The following is a 16,905-nucleotide window of genomic DNA, read 5'->3' as shown; positions in this document are numbered from 1 at the left end:
TAAATAGTGTAGAAGCCAGTATTACACATTTTAGTGTAGAGGTTAGTATGATATTAGCAACCCAAAGGGGTGAGGATGGAGTTGATAAGGATCCTCTGTTGTAATTTATTTATTTTTTTTTTAAATATTTTATTTATTGATTTTTTAGAGAGAGAGAAGTGAGAGAGAGAGAAGGGGGAGGATCAGGAAGCATCAACTCCCATATGTGCCTTGACCAGGCAAGCCCAAGGTTTCGAACCGGCAACCTCAGTGTTCCAGGTTGACGCTTTATCCCACTGCGCCACCAAAGGTCAGGCCTGTTGTAATTTATTAAAGTTAAGTTGGTATAAATTCAAATTGTAGTGTTATAACTCTAGGATGTTAAATGTAATCCCCATGGTAACCACAGGCAAAATCACTACAGAATATACACAAATGGAAGTGAGAAAGGAACCCCAACATTTCATTATAAAAACCAAGTAACATAGAAGAAAACTAGAATGCAGGAAAAGAAGGGCATGTAAGTTCTTAGGCAGGTAGAAAACAGACAGCTTCCTCATTGAGCAGAATAGATAAAGACAAATGATCTGATGCTGTCTACAAGAGACTCACTTGAGAGTCAGAGACATGCATGAGTTGAAAATGGAAGGATGAGAAAGATGTTCTGTGCAAACTGTGACCTAAGGAGGGCAGGGTGGCCATATTAATTCAGACAAAATAGGTTTCGAATCAAAAAGGTTATAAGAGACAAGAAGCACATTATATTTTAATAAGTTTTAAATACTACTAAAAGATATAATAATTATAAAGGATTATTCGTAGACCTTCAAAATATAAACATATGACAGACTTTCCAAATACATGAAGCAAAAGCTGACAGAACTGAAGGGAGAAATACACATTTCTACATAATAAGCATTTCTCTAAAAATACTTGGAGGTTTCAATATTTCACCAACAATAATGGATAGCACAACTAGCCTGAAAATAAGTAAGGGAAAGGAGGACTTCAACAACACAATCAACTAGACCTCACAGACATAGTTGAGCACCATATAACAGAATACATGTTCACCTCATGTGCACATGGGTCATTTTCCAGGAAAGAGCATGCCTTAAAACACAAATTAATATTAACTAATCAATAGGTTTAAAAAAGATAGCTATTATGCAAAGTCTGTTATCTGACCACAATAGGATAAAGTTGTTAAGTAAAACCCTTCTCAGCCAGAAGTTTTCCTGTAAGAACAGGTTTATTGACTAGCCATATGTTAGCCAGAAAAAGAAGCAGGTCCTGGGACATGCAGTCGAAACATCAGCCGCAGGGATAGACAGAAAAGGCAAACATTTCCAACATCCGGGGTTTAATAAGGTTCTCTTATATTTCTGCAGAGAAAGATGTAAGTTATTTGGAGGAATTTTCACTGTCTACAAATGGGGATGGAGAAGAATACATGGGGCTAGTTTTGGGAGAGGTTCCTAATATGCAGGAAGAAGTGTTTGCTGTTTTCTGATGCTTTGCTGGTAACAGTCTGAGAGGGTCATGTGTAAGCAGGATACACTGAAACCTGGTGGCCAGCTGTCCCTTTTTGAATAAGAGCTGTACTAGCTCTTATACTAACACTCTTCTGAAATAGTTCTGGAAGTTGATTCGCATTTTTCACATACACTCATACAGTCTTCCATTAAGACTTCACTCTGTTAACTGATTAACTCCTGCCCCTTCTTCCCACTTTCTGGCCTGCTATAATTTAATTTAGGAATATGTCACCACAATTATTGCATTTTTAATGCCTAGTATAAACTTGTTATTATTTATGATAAGTACTATACAATTTTGTTTTCCTTCAATTGAAATTTCTTTCTTTTCATTACACATTTTTTCAGTCTTCATAAAAAATCCCAAGAGTTGCTTGGCTATGAGTACAACGGTCACCCAGAAAGCAAGATGAAAACAACATTATGGGAACACTGAAGAAGAGAAGCAAGCCAAACATGGAATTAGTAATATTTACCTATTTCTCTAAGGAGCAACTACTTACCCTTCATTACATTCATAGTGAGCCTCTGAACCAAACTCAAAATTTTCATTTACATAGACTACTTGACCATTCACGGGATCTCCTAGCTGGGGACATCGCTTTCCTTAAAATAAAAATTCCAAATTTGTTGTTTTATACCAATGTCACAACAGACTTAAATCGAAATCAAAATTTTACATTGACATATTAAATTCATGGAAATATTTTCCTTCTTATTTTTATTAAATTTTTTAAAGATAACATTGGTTAATAAGGTTAATAGGTTTCAAGTGTACATTTCTATGATACATGATCTGTATATTGTATTTTGTGCCTACCACCCAAAGTCATATCATTCTCTATTACTATAGGGTACAGTTTACTGCCCTCCCCAAACCACTTCCCTCTGGTAACCACCCTACTGTGTCTGAGTCTATGAGTTTCAGTTTTATGTCCCACATATGAGTGGAATCATACGGTTGTTAGCTTTTCCTGACTGACTTATTTTGCTTAGCAAGGTATACTCAAGATCTATCCATGTTGTTGCAAATGGCTTAACTTAAGAGTCACATTTCCCCAGAGATTAATAGCCAAATAACAAATTTCCTGGAATTTTTCAAAGTCTAAAAAAATACATTGCTAACTAAAATCTAGAGTCACACGAGAAAACCACCATTGCAATAGTGGAATATGCATCCAAAATGTGAGAAAATCTCTAGAGCAATAACAGTAAGAAGTTTTGTGTGCTTACTTGTACAGGCCTCCTGGAGGGGTGTCCACGTGTTATCAGCCTGACAAACAGCCGTGGTGGAGAGAGGAGGGACGATAGGCCTGTATCCTAGGCGACACTTATATTTTACTCTGTCCCCAGGTTGATAAACGGTTTGAGGAGGACCTTTGAGCATCATAGAGTGGAATCTCGGTGGATCATCACAGGCATCTGGGTATAACAGAATAAGAACATAAAAATAAAGTATTTTCTCTTTTCAGCAGCCATGGGTTGTGGACTGGTAGTGGGCAGGAAGTACAGAATATATGCAAAAGTCCTTGGAAAGATTTCAATTGATTGTTCCATGCTTTTACCGGACAATGAGCCATGCTTGTTTTTCATCCATTCTATCAGCTTTCATTTCTTGGGGAATAATTTGAATATTTATTAAACCGTAAATTGAAGATGCAGCTGTATTCTTCTATACTGTAGGTTGTCTTTTCATTTTTTGATGATGTCCTTTGCCATGTAGTACATTTTTGACTGATAAAGTCCCATTTGCTTATTTTTGCTTTTGTTCTTCTTGTCTGAAGAGACATATCCAAAACATCATTGCTAAGAGATATGTCAAACAGTTTACTACTTATGTTTTTTCCAGGATATCTATGGTTTCAGGCTTATATTTATGTCTTTAATCCATTTTAAGTTTATTTTTGTATGTGGTGTAAGAGAGTGGTCCATTTTCCCCAACACTATTGAAGGGATTGTAAGTTCTCCATTGTATATTCTTCTTCTTTTTGTAGCTTAGTTGACAGTATAAGCAAGGGTTTGTTCTGGGCTTTCTATTCTGTTCCATTGATTTCTGAGTCTGTTTTTGTACCTGTACCATACTGTTATGATTATTATTGCTTTGTAGTACAGTTTTAAACCAGGGAGTGTGATACCTCCATCTTTATTCTTCTTTCTTCTTTCTCAAGGTTGCTTTGGCTATTTGGTGCCTTTTGTGGTTCTATATCAATTTTAGGATTATTATTTTGTTCTATAACAAGTAGTAATCCTAAAATGGATATAGATCTAGAAAAGAGAAAGGCCATTGATATTTTAAAAGGATTGTATTGGAGCTATAGATTGCGTTCTGTACCATGGTCATTTTCATAATATTAATCTTTCCAATACATGAGCATAGGATATCCTTCCATTTATGTGTGTCTCATTCAATATCTATAGTTTTTTTTTTCAAGTGCATGTAGATTTATTGGAACAAACAAATGTTTTTGTTTTTTTGTTTTGTTTTTTAATATTAATATTTTATTAAATTTAATGCAGTGACATTGATAAATCAGGGTACATATGTTGAGAGAAAATATCTCTAGATTATTATTATTTTTTTATAAATTTTTATTAATGGTAATGGGATGACATTAATAAATCAGGGTACATATATTCAAAGAAAACATGTCTAGGTTATTTTGTCATCAAATTATGTTGCAAACCCCTCGCCCAAAGTCAGATTGTCCTCCGTCACCCTCTATCTAGTTCTCTGTGCCCCTCCCCCTCCCCCTAACTCTCTCCCTCCCTCCCTCCCATGTCCTCCCTCCCCCCCACCCTTGGTAACCACCACACTCTTGTCCATGTCTCTTAGTCTCATTTTTATGTTCCACCAATGTATGGAATCATGTAGTTCTTGTTTTTTTCTGATTTGCTTATTTCACTCCTTATAATGTTATCAAGATCCCACCATTTTGCTGTAAATGATCTGATGTCATCATTTCTTATGGCTGAGTAGTATTCCATAGTGTATATGTGCCACATCTTCTTTATCCAGTCTTCTATTGAAGGGCTTTTTGGTTGTTTCCATGTCTTGGCCACTGTGAACAGTGCTGCAATGAACATGGGGCTACATGTGTCTTCACGTATCAATGTTTCTGAGGTTTTGGGGTATATACCCAGTAGAGGGATTGCTGGGTCATAAGGTAGTTCTATTTGGAGTTTTTTGAGGAACCACCATACTTTCCTCCATAATGGTTGTACTACTTTACAGTCCCACCAACAGTGAATGAGGGTTCCTTTTTCTCCACAGCCTCTCCAACATTTGCTATTACCCGTCTTGTTGATAATAGCTAATCTAACAGGAGTGAGGTGGTATCTCATTGTAGTTTTGATTTGCATTTCTCTAATAACTAATGAAGCTGAGCATCTTTTCATATATCTGTTGGCCATTTGTATCTCTTCCTGGGAGAAGTGTCTGTTCATGTCCTCTTCCCATTTTTTTATTGGATTGTTTGTTTGTTTGTTGTTGAGTTTTATGAGTTCTTTGTAAATTTTGGATGTTAGGCCCTTATCTGAGCTGTCGTTTGAAAATATCAGTTCCCATATATTTGGCTGTCTGTTTATTTTGATATCAGTTTCTCTTGCTGAGCAAAAACTTTTAATTCTGATGTAGTCCCATTCATTTATCTTTGCCTTCACTTCTCTTGCCATTGGAGTCAAGTTCATAAAATGTTCTTTAAAACCCAGGTCCATGAGTTTAGTACCTATGTCTTCTTCTATGTACTTTATTGTTTCAGGTCTTATATTTAGGTCTTTGATCCATTTTGAATTAATTTTAGTACACGGGGACAGGCTGTAGTCGAGTTTCATTCTTTTGCATGTGGCTTTCCAGTTTTCCCAACACCATTTGTTGAAGAGGCTTTCTTTTCTCCATTGTGTGTTGTTGGCCCCTTTATCAAAGATTATTTGACCATATATATGTGGTTTTATTTCTGGGCTTTCTATTCTGTTCCATTGGTCTGAGTGTCTATTTTTTTGCCAATACCATGCTGTTTTGATTATTGTGGCCCTATAATATAGTTTAAAGTCAGGTATTGTAATGCCCCCAGCTTCATTCTTTTTCCTTAGGATTGTTTTGGCTATTCGGGGGTTTTTATGGTTCCATATAAATCTGATGATTTTTTGTTCCATTTCTTTAAAAAATCTCATAGGGATTTTGATGGGAATTGCATTAAATTTGTATATTGCTTTGGGTAATATGGCCATTTTGATTATATTTATTCTTCCTATCCAAGAACAAGGAATATTTTTCCATCTCATTGTATCTTTTTCGATTTCCCTTAACAGTGCTTTGTAATTTTCATTATATAGGTCCTTTACGTTCTTTGTTATGTTTATTCCTAGGTATTTTATTTTTTTTGTTGCAATCGTGAAGGGGATTATTTTTTTGAGTTCGTTTTCTAATATTTCATTGTTGGCATATAGAAAGGCTATGGACTTTTGTATGTTAATTTTGTATCCTGCGACCTTACTGTATTGGTTTATTGTTTCTAATAATCTTTTTGTGGAGTCCTTCGGGTTTTCGATGTATAGGATCATATCATCAGCAAAAAGTGATAGCTTTACTTCTTCTTTTCCGATATGGATGCCTTTTATTTCTTTGTCTTGTCTGATTGCTCTAACCAGAACTTCTAGCACCACGTTGAATAAGAGTGGAGAGAGTGGACAACCCTGTCTTGTTCCTGATTTAAGGTAGAAAGTCCTCAGTTTTATGCCGTTTAATAGGATGTTGGCTGATGGTTTGTCATATATGGCCTTTATCATGTTGAGATATTTTCCTTCTATACCCATTTTGTTGAGAGTCTTAAACATAAAATTGTGTTGTATTTTATCAAAAGCCTTTTCTGCATTTATTGATAAGATCATGTGGTTTTTGTTCTTTGTTTTGTTGATATGGTGTATTACGTTAACCGTTTTGCGTATGTTGAACCATCCTTGAGATTCTGGGATGAATCCCACTTGATCATGATGTATTATTTTTTTAATATGTTGTTGTATTCGGTTTGCCTGTATTTTGTTTAGTATTTTGGCATCTGTATTCATTAGAGATATTGGTCTGTAGTTTTCTTTCTTTGTGCCATCCTTGCCAGGTTTTGGTATGAGGGTTATGTTGGCCTCATAAAATGTGTTTGGAAGTATTGCTTCTTCTTCAATTTTTTGGAAGACTTTGAGTAGAATAGGAACCAAGTCTTCTTTGAATGTTTGTTAGAATTCACTAGTATAACCGTCTGGGCCTGGACTTTTATTTTTGGGGAGATTTTTAATAGTTTTTTCTATTTCCTCCCTGCTGATTGGTCTGTTTAGGCTTTCTGCTTCTTCATGACTCAGTCTAGGAAGGTTGTATTGTTCTAGGAATTTATCCATTTCTTCTAGATTGTTGTATTTGGTGGCATATAATTTTTCATAGTATTCTACAATAATTCTTTGTATTTCTATGATGTCTGTGGTGATCTCTCCTCTTTCATTTTGGATTTTATTTATTTGAGTCCTGTGTCTTTTTTCCTTGGTGAGTCTTGCCAAGGGTTTGTCAATTTTGTTGATCTTTTCAAAGAACCAGCTCCTTGTTTTATTGATTTTTTCTATAGTTTTTCTGTTCTCTATTTCATTTATTTCTGCTCTGATTTTTATTATCTCCTTTCTTCGGCTGGTTTTGGGTTGTCTTTGTTCTTCTTTTTCTAGTTCCTTAAGGTGTGAAGTTAAGTGGTTTACTTCGGCTCTCTCTTGTTTGTTCATATAGGCCTGAAGTGATATGAACTTTCCTCTTATTACTGCCTTTGCTGCATCCCAGAGATTCTGATATGTCGTATTTTCATTTTCATTTGTCTGTATATATCTTTTGATTTCTGCGCTTATTTCTTCTTTGACCCATTCATTTTTTAGAAGTATGTTGATTAGTTTCCACATTTTTGTGGGTTTTTCCCCCTCTTTTTTGCAGTTGAATTCTAGTTTCAAGGCTTTATGATCAGAAACTATGCTTGGTACAATTTCAATTTTTCTCAATTTGCTGATATTGTCTTTGTGGCCCAACATATGGTCAATTCTTGAGAATGTTCCATGTACACTAGAGAAAAATGTATACTCTGTCGCTTTGGGATGAAGTGTCCTGTAGATGTCTATCATATCCAGGTGTTCTAGTATTTCGTTTAAGGCCTCTATATCTTTATTGATTCTCTGTTTGGATGACCGATCTAGAGCCGTCAGCGGTGTATTGAGGTCTCCAAGTATGATTGTATTTTTGTTAGTTTTTGTTTTAAGGTCAATAAGTAGCTGTCTTATATATTTTGGTGCTCCTTGGTTTGGTGCATATATATTAAGGATTGTTATGTCTTCTTGATTCAACTTCCCCTTAATCATTATGAAATGACCATTTTTGTCTCTGAGTACTTTTTCTGTCTTGTAGTCAGCATTATTAGATATGAGTATTGCTACACCTGCTTTTTTTTGGGTGTTGTTTGCTTGGAGTATTGTTTTCCAGCCTTTCACTTTGAATTTGTTTTTATCCTTGTTGCTTAGATGTGTTTCTTGTAGGCAGCATATAGTTGGATTTTCTTTTTTAATCCATTCTGCTACTCTGTGTCTTTTTATTGGTAAGTTTAATCCATTTACATTTAGTGTAATGATTGACACTTGTGGGTTCCCTACTGCCATTTTATAAATTGCTTTCTGTTAGTTTTGTATCTAGTTTGATTCTTCTCTTTTGTTTTTCTATCATTTGTTTTTGTTTGTTTGTGTTCCATACTTCTTTCCTCTGTTGCTACCTTTTTTAAGTCAAGTGTTTTTGTGGTGGTTTTTTTAAGGGTGGTTACCATTAAGTAATGAAAAGGGTACCTACCATATTCATTGTAGTACCCTATCTTATAAGTATTTCTGCACTTCATCATCCTTTGCTACTGTTAATCTCCATCCTCTCCCCCCTTTTTTTCCTTTGTTGTCACAGTTTAAGTTTGGTTTTATTGTGTTCTTGGTGGAGCTGTTACTTGTGGTGTTGTTTTCTTTTGTTCTTTGAATCTGGTTGGAAAACCCCCCTTAGTATTTCCTGGAGTGGGGGCTTTCTGTTGATAAATTCTCTCATCTTTTCTGTATTTGTGAATGTTTTTATATCTCCTTCATACTTGAAGGATAGCTTTGATGGGTATAGTATTCTTGGCTGAAAGTTCCTCTCTTTCAGGGCTTTAAATATTGGGGTCCACTCTCTTCTAGCTTGTAGAGTTTCTGCTGAGAAATCTGATGATAATCTAATAGGCCTTCCTTTATATGTTGTACTCTTCTTTTCCCTGGCTGCCTTGAGAATTTTTTCTTTGTCATTGGTTTGTGTCATCTTTATTATGATGTGCCTTGGAGTGGGTTTGTTGGGGTTAAGAAAACTTGGTGTTCTGTTTGCTTCTTGAATTTGAGGCTTTAGTTCCTTCCACAGGCTTGGGAAGTTCTCGTCTATTATTTGTTTGAGTATATTCTCCATTCCATTTTCTTTCTCTTCTCCCTCTGATATACCTATTATTCTTATGTTATTCTTTCTGATGGAGTCAGACAATTCCTGTAGGGCTTTCTCATTTTTTATTATTTTTGAGTCTCTTTCTTCTTCTCTCTGTTGTGCCTCAAGTTGTTTGTCTTCTATTTCACTAATCCTATCTTCAATCTGGGCTGTTCTGTTAGCTAAGCTTGTTACCTCGTTTTTCAGCTCGTGAATTGAGTTTTTCATTTCTGTTTGATTTGTTTTTATAGTTTCAATTTCCTTGGTAATATATTCTTTGTGTTCATTGAGTTGTTTTCTGATCTCCCTATATTGCCTTTCTGTGTTTTCTTGTATATCTCTGAGTATTTTTAAGATTTCTAGTTTAAATTCTCTGTCATTTAGCTCCAAGGCTTCCAATATGTTAAGTCTTTTCTCCATAGATTTTTCCACATCTATTTGTGTTACCTCTGTTTCTTTTGTATCCATAATATTCGATTTCCTCTTTCTTATCGGCATCTGAGGGTGGTCTTATTGATAGCACTAATTAGAATTAATAAAGAGTAAAAGGAAAAAAAAAAGGGTAAAACACCCCACAAAAAAAAACAGTAATAATTTATTATTTCCTCCTTTTTTTCTCTCTTCTCTTTCCCTCCTCTCCCCTCCTCAGGGAAATATCGTGCCTATAATGGAGGGCCTGATTTGGGGTGAAGAGTTCAAGGGGCAAAAAAAAGGGAGTAGGGACCTACTAAATGCAAAAAAAAAAAAAAAAAAAAAGGAAGAAAATCTTAGACAAGCATAAGATGATTTGCTTGTAAGTGATGGTCAACTAAGAGATATAATGAGAGGGATAAGAGGGAATCAGAAAAAAGGACCAAAAAAGTATAATAAAGAAGAAAAAATAAAAATAATAAGTAAAAATCTGTTGTATTAAGTGGAGCGAAGACTAAATACAATGGAGACCTTGGGTTGGGAGGACCCAAAATGCCACAAAAATAAACAAACAAGAGAAAAAAAAATAAAAACAAAAGCAAAAAAGAGAAATAAAGCCAAAAAAAAGCCTTGAGTCCCAAATTAACTAATTTGTTCGTGATTGAGGATTATATGGGAGGAAAGTAAAATGAGAAAAGAAAAAACGAATAGAAAGGAAAAAAATAAGAAAAAGAGAAAAACGAAGGAAGAAATAAAATAGGAGGAGAAAAAAACAAAATAAAGCAAGACAAAAAAAAAAACAAAAGAGGAGAGAGTGAGAGTTAAGTGTTTTGGAGTATAAACCTTAAAGGAGGGTGAGGATGAAGAAGAAAAATAAAATGCAACACTCATGGGTAGTGTAGTTCAAGAAAGGGGAAGCATATGATGGGCAGAGAATAGAAGGACCGAGGTGGAGGAAATAAAGGCAAAAAAGATAGAAGAAACAAACAACAACAACAAAAAAAAAATTAGTGGATCAAGTTGTAAAGTCTGTGGGTTTTTCTTGATTTTGAGAGGTTAACTTCTTCCTTTTTCTTTTCTCTCCCTCTTCCTAGTCGGTGACTCTGTACCCCAGGCTCTGCCCCTGTGTCACTCTTAGGTAGGGATTTGCAGTTGATGGGATTCTATGGCAATGTCATATAATTGGCTTTAGTCTTGCTGGAAGTAAAGGCTTGTTGGCGTTTGCAGGGCCCAACGATGAGAGAGTTTGCTTTCCTGGATTCTCTCTCCTAGTCCCCCCTTTCTGAATTAGCAGCCTGGTGATCCAGCTATAAGGCTGCAACTGCTTCTGCCTGGGGAGTAAGAGGCTCAAAGAGCTGGGAAATCCCCACTCTATCCCCACTCAGTGCAAGGCTTTGGGAAAGGCTCTGAGAGTCAGGGCCTCCAGTGTAATCAGGCGGGGGTGGGAGTCAATTGTTGTCAAGGTGACTGTTCAGCGCCTATCAATTAGTTGGACCTCTCAACCCAGGCTTTCCACACTTTGTAGCCTGTTTTTGCAGGGAAGAAGAGGCACTAGTCTCTGCTTACGACTAGTGTAGTATAGACCTTATTATCTACCAAGTCCTTCTTGTTAGCATTTATCCCTGAATATGGAGGCTCTATCAATCAGAAGTTGCCCCCGCCCCTTTAGCGAGAGGCACTAAAAAATATCACGCCTCTTGTCTTGGATCGCTGAACTGAGAGAGATCTTATCAATTAGAACCGAGGGTGCGCAGATTTTATGGGTTAAGCTAATTTCAGTGATTGGGTCGCAGCTGTGCTTCCGAAGGTATTTTAGGCTGCCTGCGCGCGCCCCTCCCCCAACGCTTGATTGTTAGCTTGAATGGCTGGGTGAGGTGCCCCACCCACGGAGAGAATCTCCCAAGCCTCTCCCGCTCGCCCCGCCGCTGGCGGTTGGACCGCACCAGGCACAGGATAATGGAGCCCCCTGGGTGTGCGGGCCAGTAGGGCGCCCTGAGCGCGTGGAATGCCCAAGGCACGCGCGCGAATGGGGCGCTCCGGGCACCGGTGGCCGGCGACCCCCACTTGCAGTGTGCGGGCCGCTGGGAACGTCAGCGGTACTCAACCGGACCGGGCGCGCGCAGCGGCTCGTGGCGGGTGGCGGCCGCTCGCGGTGGCGGTTCGTGGGGGTTCGCGGCAGCTCGCGGGGGCTCGCTGCGGCTCGCGGTTCCCAAGTATATGGGCTGACTCACCGCAGGCGCACTCCCTGGCGGCTTGAATGAGCGTCGCTGCGGTAGCTTCCTCCACACCCTTGTCTCTCAGATTCAAGTGATAACAGTCCTTTTGCTTTCAGTTTGTGTGGAATTCTGGAATGCTCCGAGGATAAATTTTTCTGTTTCTAGTTGATAAATTTGTTGTGATTTAGGGGAGAGCTGTCGGACGCGCTTCTCATGGCGCCATTTCCGTGACGTCACTTAAATCATTTTGAAAATATAATTAAGGGACTCATTCTACTGTCAAAACTTATTATAAAACATATCAAAAGTGCATATAATAAAGACTGTGTGTTATTGGTAAAAGGATTATCATAGAAAACAATGGAACAGAATAAAGAGTCTATAATATACCCTTTCAAATATGTCTATTTGATTTTATTACTGATGTACAAACAGTTTAGTGGGAAAACAGCAAAAGGACAAGCACAACTGAACATACATATACCATAAAAGAGGACCACAAGAATGTTAGCACCATGTTCAAACATTTACTAAAAATAGATTTTAGACTTTCCTAAATATGAAATTATAACAGTTTAACTTAAAAACAGAATATTTTTATGATTTGGTAAAGATTTCTTAAATTCAAAAGCATGATTTTTACATAAAAAATTAATAAATTTGAAATCTTAAAAACTCAAAGCTTCTGTTCCCAGAAGACTATGTTATAAGAATTTTTTAAATGAACCAAAGACTGGAAGAACATATTTCCAACACACATATCTGATAATGGACTTTATATAAAGAAATTCTCAAAACACAAAAAGAGGCCCTGGCCGGTTGGCTCAGTGGTAGAGCATTGGCCTGGCATGCTGGAGTCCTAGGTTTGATTCCCGGACAGGGCACACAGGGGAGGCACCCATCTGCTTCTCTCCCCCCTCCCTCTCTCCTTCCTCTTTGTCTCTCTCTTCCCCTCCCGCAGCCAAGGCTCCATTGGAGGAAAGTTGGCCCGGATGCTGAGCATGGCTCTGTGGCCTCTGCCTCAGGCGCTAGAATGGCACTGGGTGCAACAGAGCAATGCCCCAGATGGGCAGAGCACTGTCCCCTGGTGGGCATTCCGAGTAGATCCCGGTCAGGCGCATGCTGGAGTCTGTCTGACTGCCTCTCTGTTTCCAACTTCAGAAAAATACAAAAAAAACACAAAAACACAAAAAGAAAAAAGGCACAAATTTTTAAAAATAATCTAAAGTTTTTAATAGGCTGATTACATCAAATAGATATATGGATAGCAAAAAGTACATGAAAAGTTGCTCAATATAATTAATAAATACAGAAATATAGTTTAAAACTATAATGAGATACCATTAAACAACAACTAGAATGGCTAGAAATAAAAACAAGAAAAAAAAACTAACAATACTATATACTGTCAAGAATAGGGAGCAATTGGAACTCTGATACATTACTGTAAATAATGCAAAGTGGGCTTGACCAGACAGTGGTGCCGTAGATAAGAGTGTCAGCCTGGGATGCTAAGTACCCAGGTTCAAAGCCTCAAGGTCACCGGTTTGCACACAGGCTCATCTGGCTTGAGCCTGGGTCACCAGCTTGAGAGTGGGATCTCCAGTTTGAGCATGGGATCATAAATATGACCCCATGGTTGCTGACTGAGCCCAAAGGTCGCTGGCTTGAACCCAAGGTTACTGGTTTGAGTAAGGGGTCACTGGCTCAGCAGAGGCCCCCTGGTCAAAGTACATATGAGAAAGCGATCTATGAACAGCTAAGATGCCACAACAAGTTGATCCTTCTCATTTCTCTCCCTTCCTGTCTGTTTCTCTCTTTTTCTTGGAAGGAAGGAAGGAAGGAAGGAAGGAAGGAAGGAAGGAAGGAAGGAAGGAAGGAAGGAAGGAAGGAAGGAAGGAAGGAAGGGAGGAAGAAGGGAAGGAGGGAGGGAGGGAGGGAGGGAGGGAGGGAGGGAAGGAGGGAGGGAAGGAAGAAGAGGAGGGAGGAAGAAGGAAGGAAGGAAAGGGGCCCATTTCAGAACACCTTTTGGCAATTTCTTATAAAGTTAAACATATACTTTCCAAACAACTCAGCAATCCAAGTAAATTAAAACATATTCACATAGAAACCTATATAACAATATTTATAGCGGCCTTTATAATCACCCCACATTAGAAACATACACATATTTTCCAGGTGGTGAATGGCTGAACAAGCATGGAACATCTATATAATAGAATAACATTCATCAAAAGAAGAAATAAGCTTCTAATTCACACAGCAACACAAATGAATATCAAATGCATTGTGCTAAGTCAATTAAGCCACACTCAAAGGCTGTGTTCCCATTCTGACACTCTAGAAAAAACATTATAGAGCTACAAAACAGATCAATGGTTGGCTATTTGGGGAAGGTAGCTGGAGGTGACTTTGAGGAGGGTTGATTACAAAGTGTTGTGAAGAAATGTTGAAGAGTAATGGAACTTTTCTATGTCTATTATGCTGGGAATTATATGACTAGTGTTTGCATTTTTTAAGTTTCATAGAAGCTGTCGATTTAAAAGGGTATAATTTACTGAATGTGAATTATATCCAGTAAACCTAATTTAAACCACTACTGCAATTAATAGCAGTTTAGCACAGCATAGAAAAAGATCAGTGAACCTTAAGTAAGGACAATAGAATTTCAATATGTTTGAAAGAAACAAAATTAAGATAGAGGGAAAGACAGCCTGGGGAAGAGTAGCAAGCAGGTCAAATATGCCTGTTAATGGAGTTTCATAAAGAGAGTAGAAACAACAATATAGAACTATTTGAATAAATAATGTCCAAAAATTACCCACATTTTATCCAAACAACAATCTATAGTCCAAAAAATTCAGTGGCCCTAGCAGGATAAGTAAATGTTTAAAATTTACTATGAAATGCTCACATTCTGAAAACATCATCGTTAAACTTCTAAAAACAAAAGATAAAAAGAAACACAGCCAGTGAGACATCAGAAGCATATAACTTTCCCCACTTCTTTAAAGAATGAGAGCTGACTTGTTTTAGGGAACTGTGGAGACAGTAAAACAATAATATCTGATAATGTGATGAAAAAATAGATAATAAATGTCTGTGAAAAAAAATCATTTAAAGCTGAAGATTAAATTTAAAAAATAAAAACAAAAGGAAACCATTTTGCTTGACTATTAATGGCACAGTGGATAGAGCATCTACCCAGGATGTTGAGGTTCCCGGTTCAAAACCTCACCATCTAGACTGAGCATGATCTTGCCAACTTGAGGGTAAGTCACCAGCTTGAGTGTGAAATTCTCAACATAATCCCAAGGACAATAGCTTGAGCCCAAAGGTCACTGGCTTGGCTTGAGCCCCTGGTCAAGTATGAAAAGAAATCAATAAACAAATACAGTGAAGCAATTATGAGTTGATGCTTCTTATCTCTCTCCACTCACACTCTCTTCCTCCATGTCTGTCTGTCTGTCTGTCTGTCTCTCTATCTCTCTCTCAAAAACAAAAAAAGCATTCTGAAATAAAAGCTAAGAGAATTGTCACTGCCCTACCTGAACTACAAGAATTGCTAAACAAAGTTCTTCAGGCTGAAGGGAAATGATGCCTGATGGAAATTCAGATCCCCACGCAGGGAGGAAGAGCACTCTCCTGGCTTAAAACACTGTGCATTGTGGGCCCTTGTCTGTTGCTCAGATTTAATCTAAATCCCAGCCAGTGTTTTGCTGTGTTTTGTTTTGTCTGTGATTTTCCCCAAATTCTGGCACCAGTTGTGGATCCTGAAATCAATCTGGAGGGTCATGCCCAGCATTTTACTTTCTAAGATGTAGAGCAGAACAGGAGATACCAGAGTATATGGGTGCGAAGGCTAAATATTAAATTTTAACTTTATCCCAGGTTATGAGATTACAATTTAAAATGTAATTTTTGATCTCTGAGTTCCAGTACAAAATATTTGGAAAAAACAGCCCTACTTCCACTGGCCTTTCTTTTTCTTGAACATCCCAGTCCTGCATGCTGTTGAGACCTGATGAATTAATTCTCTTTGCATATCTTTGCATGGCTAGCTTCTCTCCAACTTTTACACTTGAGCTCAAGTATTACCTTATTAGAAGACTCTTTCCTGCCTTCAGAAAGGTCAGGGTACTAAATCAGTGTCAACATGGAGTTTTATTTAAAAACAAATGCTAGAAGTAAACAGCATCAATAGTTATATTTGAGCTTACCTAAAAATTGTCCATGGTAGTCAGACCTTTCTCAAAACTTGTCAGTAATGGAAAAATAGAGAAAACCAATAATCTATAACGACAGTCCTTTCTATGGGAGAAAAGATTATATCTCTTTATCTGGAATTAAAATACACAAATAAAATATTTTTATAAAAGGTTAACATCCCGCCTTCGGGTCCTTGTCTCTGTGTTCCAGGGGAAATTACTATTTTGTACTTGATTTCTTTCCTGTGTTAAAGCAGCTTTGCATTAATTCTGGAATTTCTCTGCTTTTCAGTGGTCAAATGTCCGTATCCAGTAGTCAAGAATGGAAGAATTGTGTCAATAATTGGAACAAAATATTCCTACAGAACGAGGGTTACATTTCAATGCCTGCAGGGATTTCTCTTTGAAGGCAGGAACAGTGCTGTGTGTGGAGCTAACAGTAATTGGGTGCCTGGGCTGCCAAATTGTACCCAAGGTACAAAGGATATTTTTTCTTTTTTCTTTAGATTTTATTTCTCTGACAATCAATATCAATGACATGGGATTTTCAAAAAGTAGCAGTGTTTGTAATTATCTCTGTCTCATATTAATTTTCTTTTTTTTTAATTTTTTTTATAAATTGTTATTAATGTTAATGGAGTGACATCAATAAATTAGGGTACATATATTCAAAGAAAACATGTCCAGATTATCTTGTCATTCAATTACGTTGCATACCCATCACCCAAAGTCAGATTGTCCTCCATCACCTTTTATCTAGTTTTCTTTGTGTCCCTCCCCCTACCACTCCCCCTCTCCTCCTTCCCTCCTGCGCCCCTCTTCCCCCACCCCACCCCCTAACCACCACACTCTAGTCCATGTCTCTTAGTCTCATTTTTATATCCCACCAATGTATGGAATCATGTAGTTCTTGGTTTTTTCTGCTTTACTATTGCAATCATTTCACTTCGTATAATGTTATCAAGATCCCACCATTTGTTTCGATGTCATCTTCTATGGTAAATATCATAGATGCCACATTTTCCACATTTCTTTATCCAGTCTTCTGTTCAAGGGCTTTT

The 16,905-nt window shown here is 37.5% G+C and overlaps 2 protein-coding genes across 2 annotated transcripts in view; one reads left to right on the top strand and one right to left on the bottom strand.

Moving 5' to 3' along the window:
- The window catches only part of LOC136322541 (membrane cofactor protein-like), a 35,371-nt gene extending 20,805 nt beyond the window's left edge, over positions 1–14,566 (bottom strand). The window contains exons 1-3 of the mRNA XM_066254494.1: positions 14,551–14,566; positions 2,751–2,939; positions 2,021–2,123 (exon numbers count right to left, since the gene is read on the bottom strand). Of these exons, the coding sequence (XP_066110591.1) occupies positions 2,021–2,123; positions 2,751–2,939; positions 14,551–14,566 (308 nt within the window). The remainder of the gene's footprint in view (positions 1–2,020; positions 2,124–2,750; positions 2,940–14,550) is intronic.
- A 1,574-nt stretch (positions 14,567–16,140) lies between these two features.
- Positions 16,141–16,905, top strand: part of LOC136326085 (uncharacterized) — a 1,428,423-nt gene continuing 1,427,658 nt past the window's right edge. The window contains exon 1 of the mRNA XM_066261474.1: positions 16,141–16,319. The gene's annotated coding sequence lies outside the window, so the exon portion shown is untranslated. The remainder of the gene's footprint in view (positions 16,320–16,905) is intronic.

The sequence above is a fragment of the Saccopteryx bilineata genome, chromosome 2 (assembly GCF_036850765.1).
Source record: "Saccopteryx bilineata isolate mSacBil1 chromosome 2, mSacBil1_pri_phased_curated, whole genome shotgun sequence".
Lineage (NCBI taxonomy): Eukaryota > Metazoa > Chordata > Mammalia > Chiroptera > Emballonuridae > Saccopteryx > Saccopteryx bilineata.
This window is presented reverse-complemented; position numbering and strand designations above follow the sequence as displayed.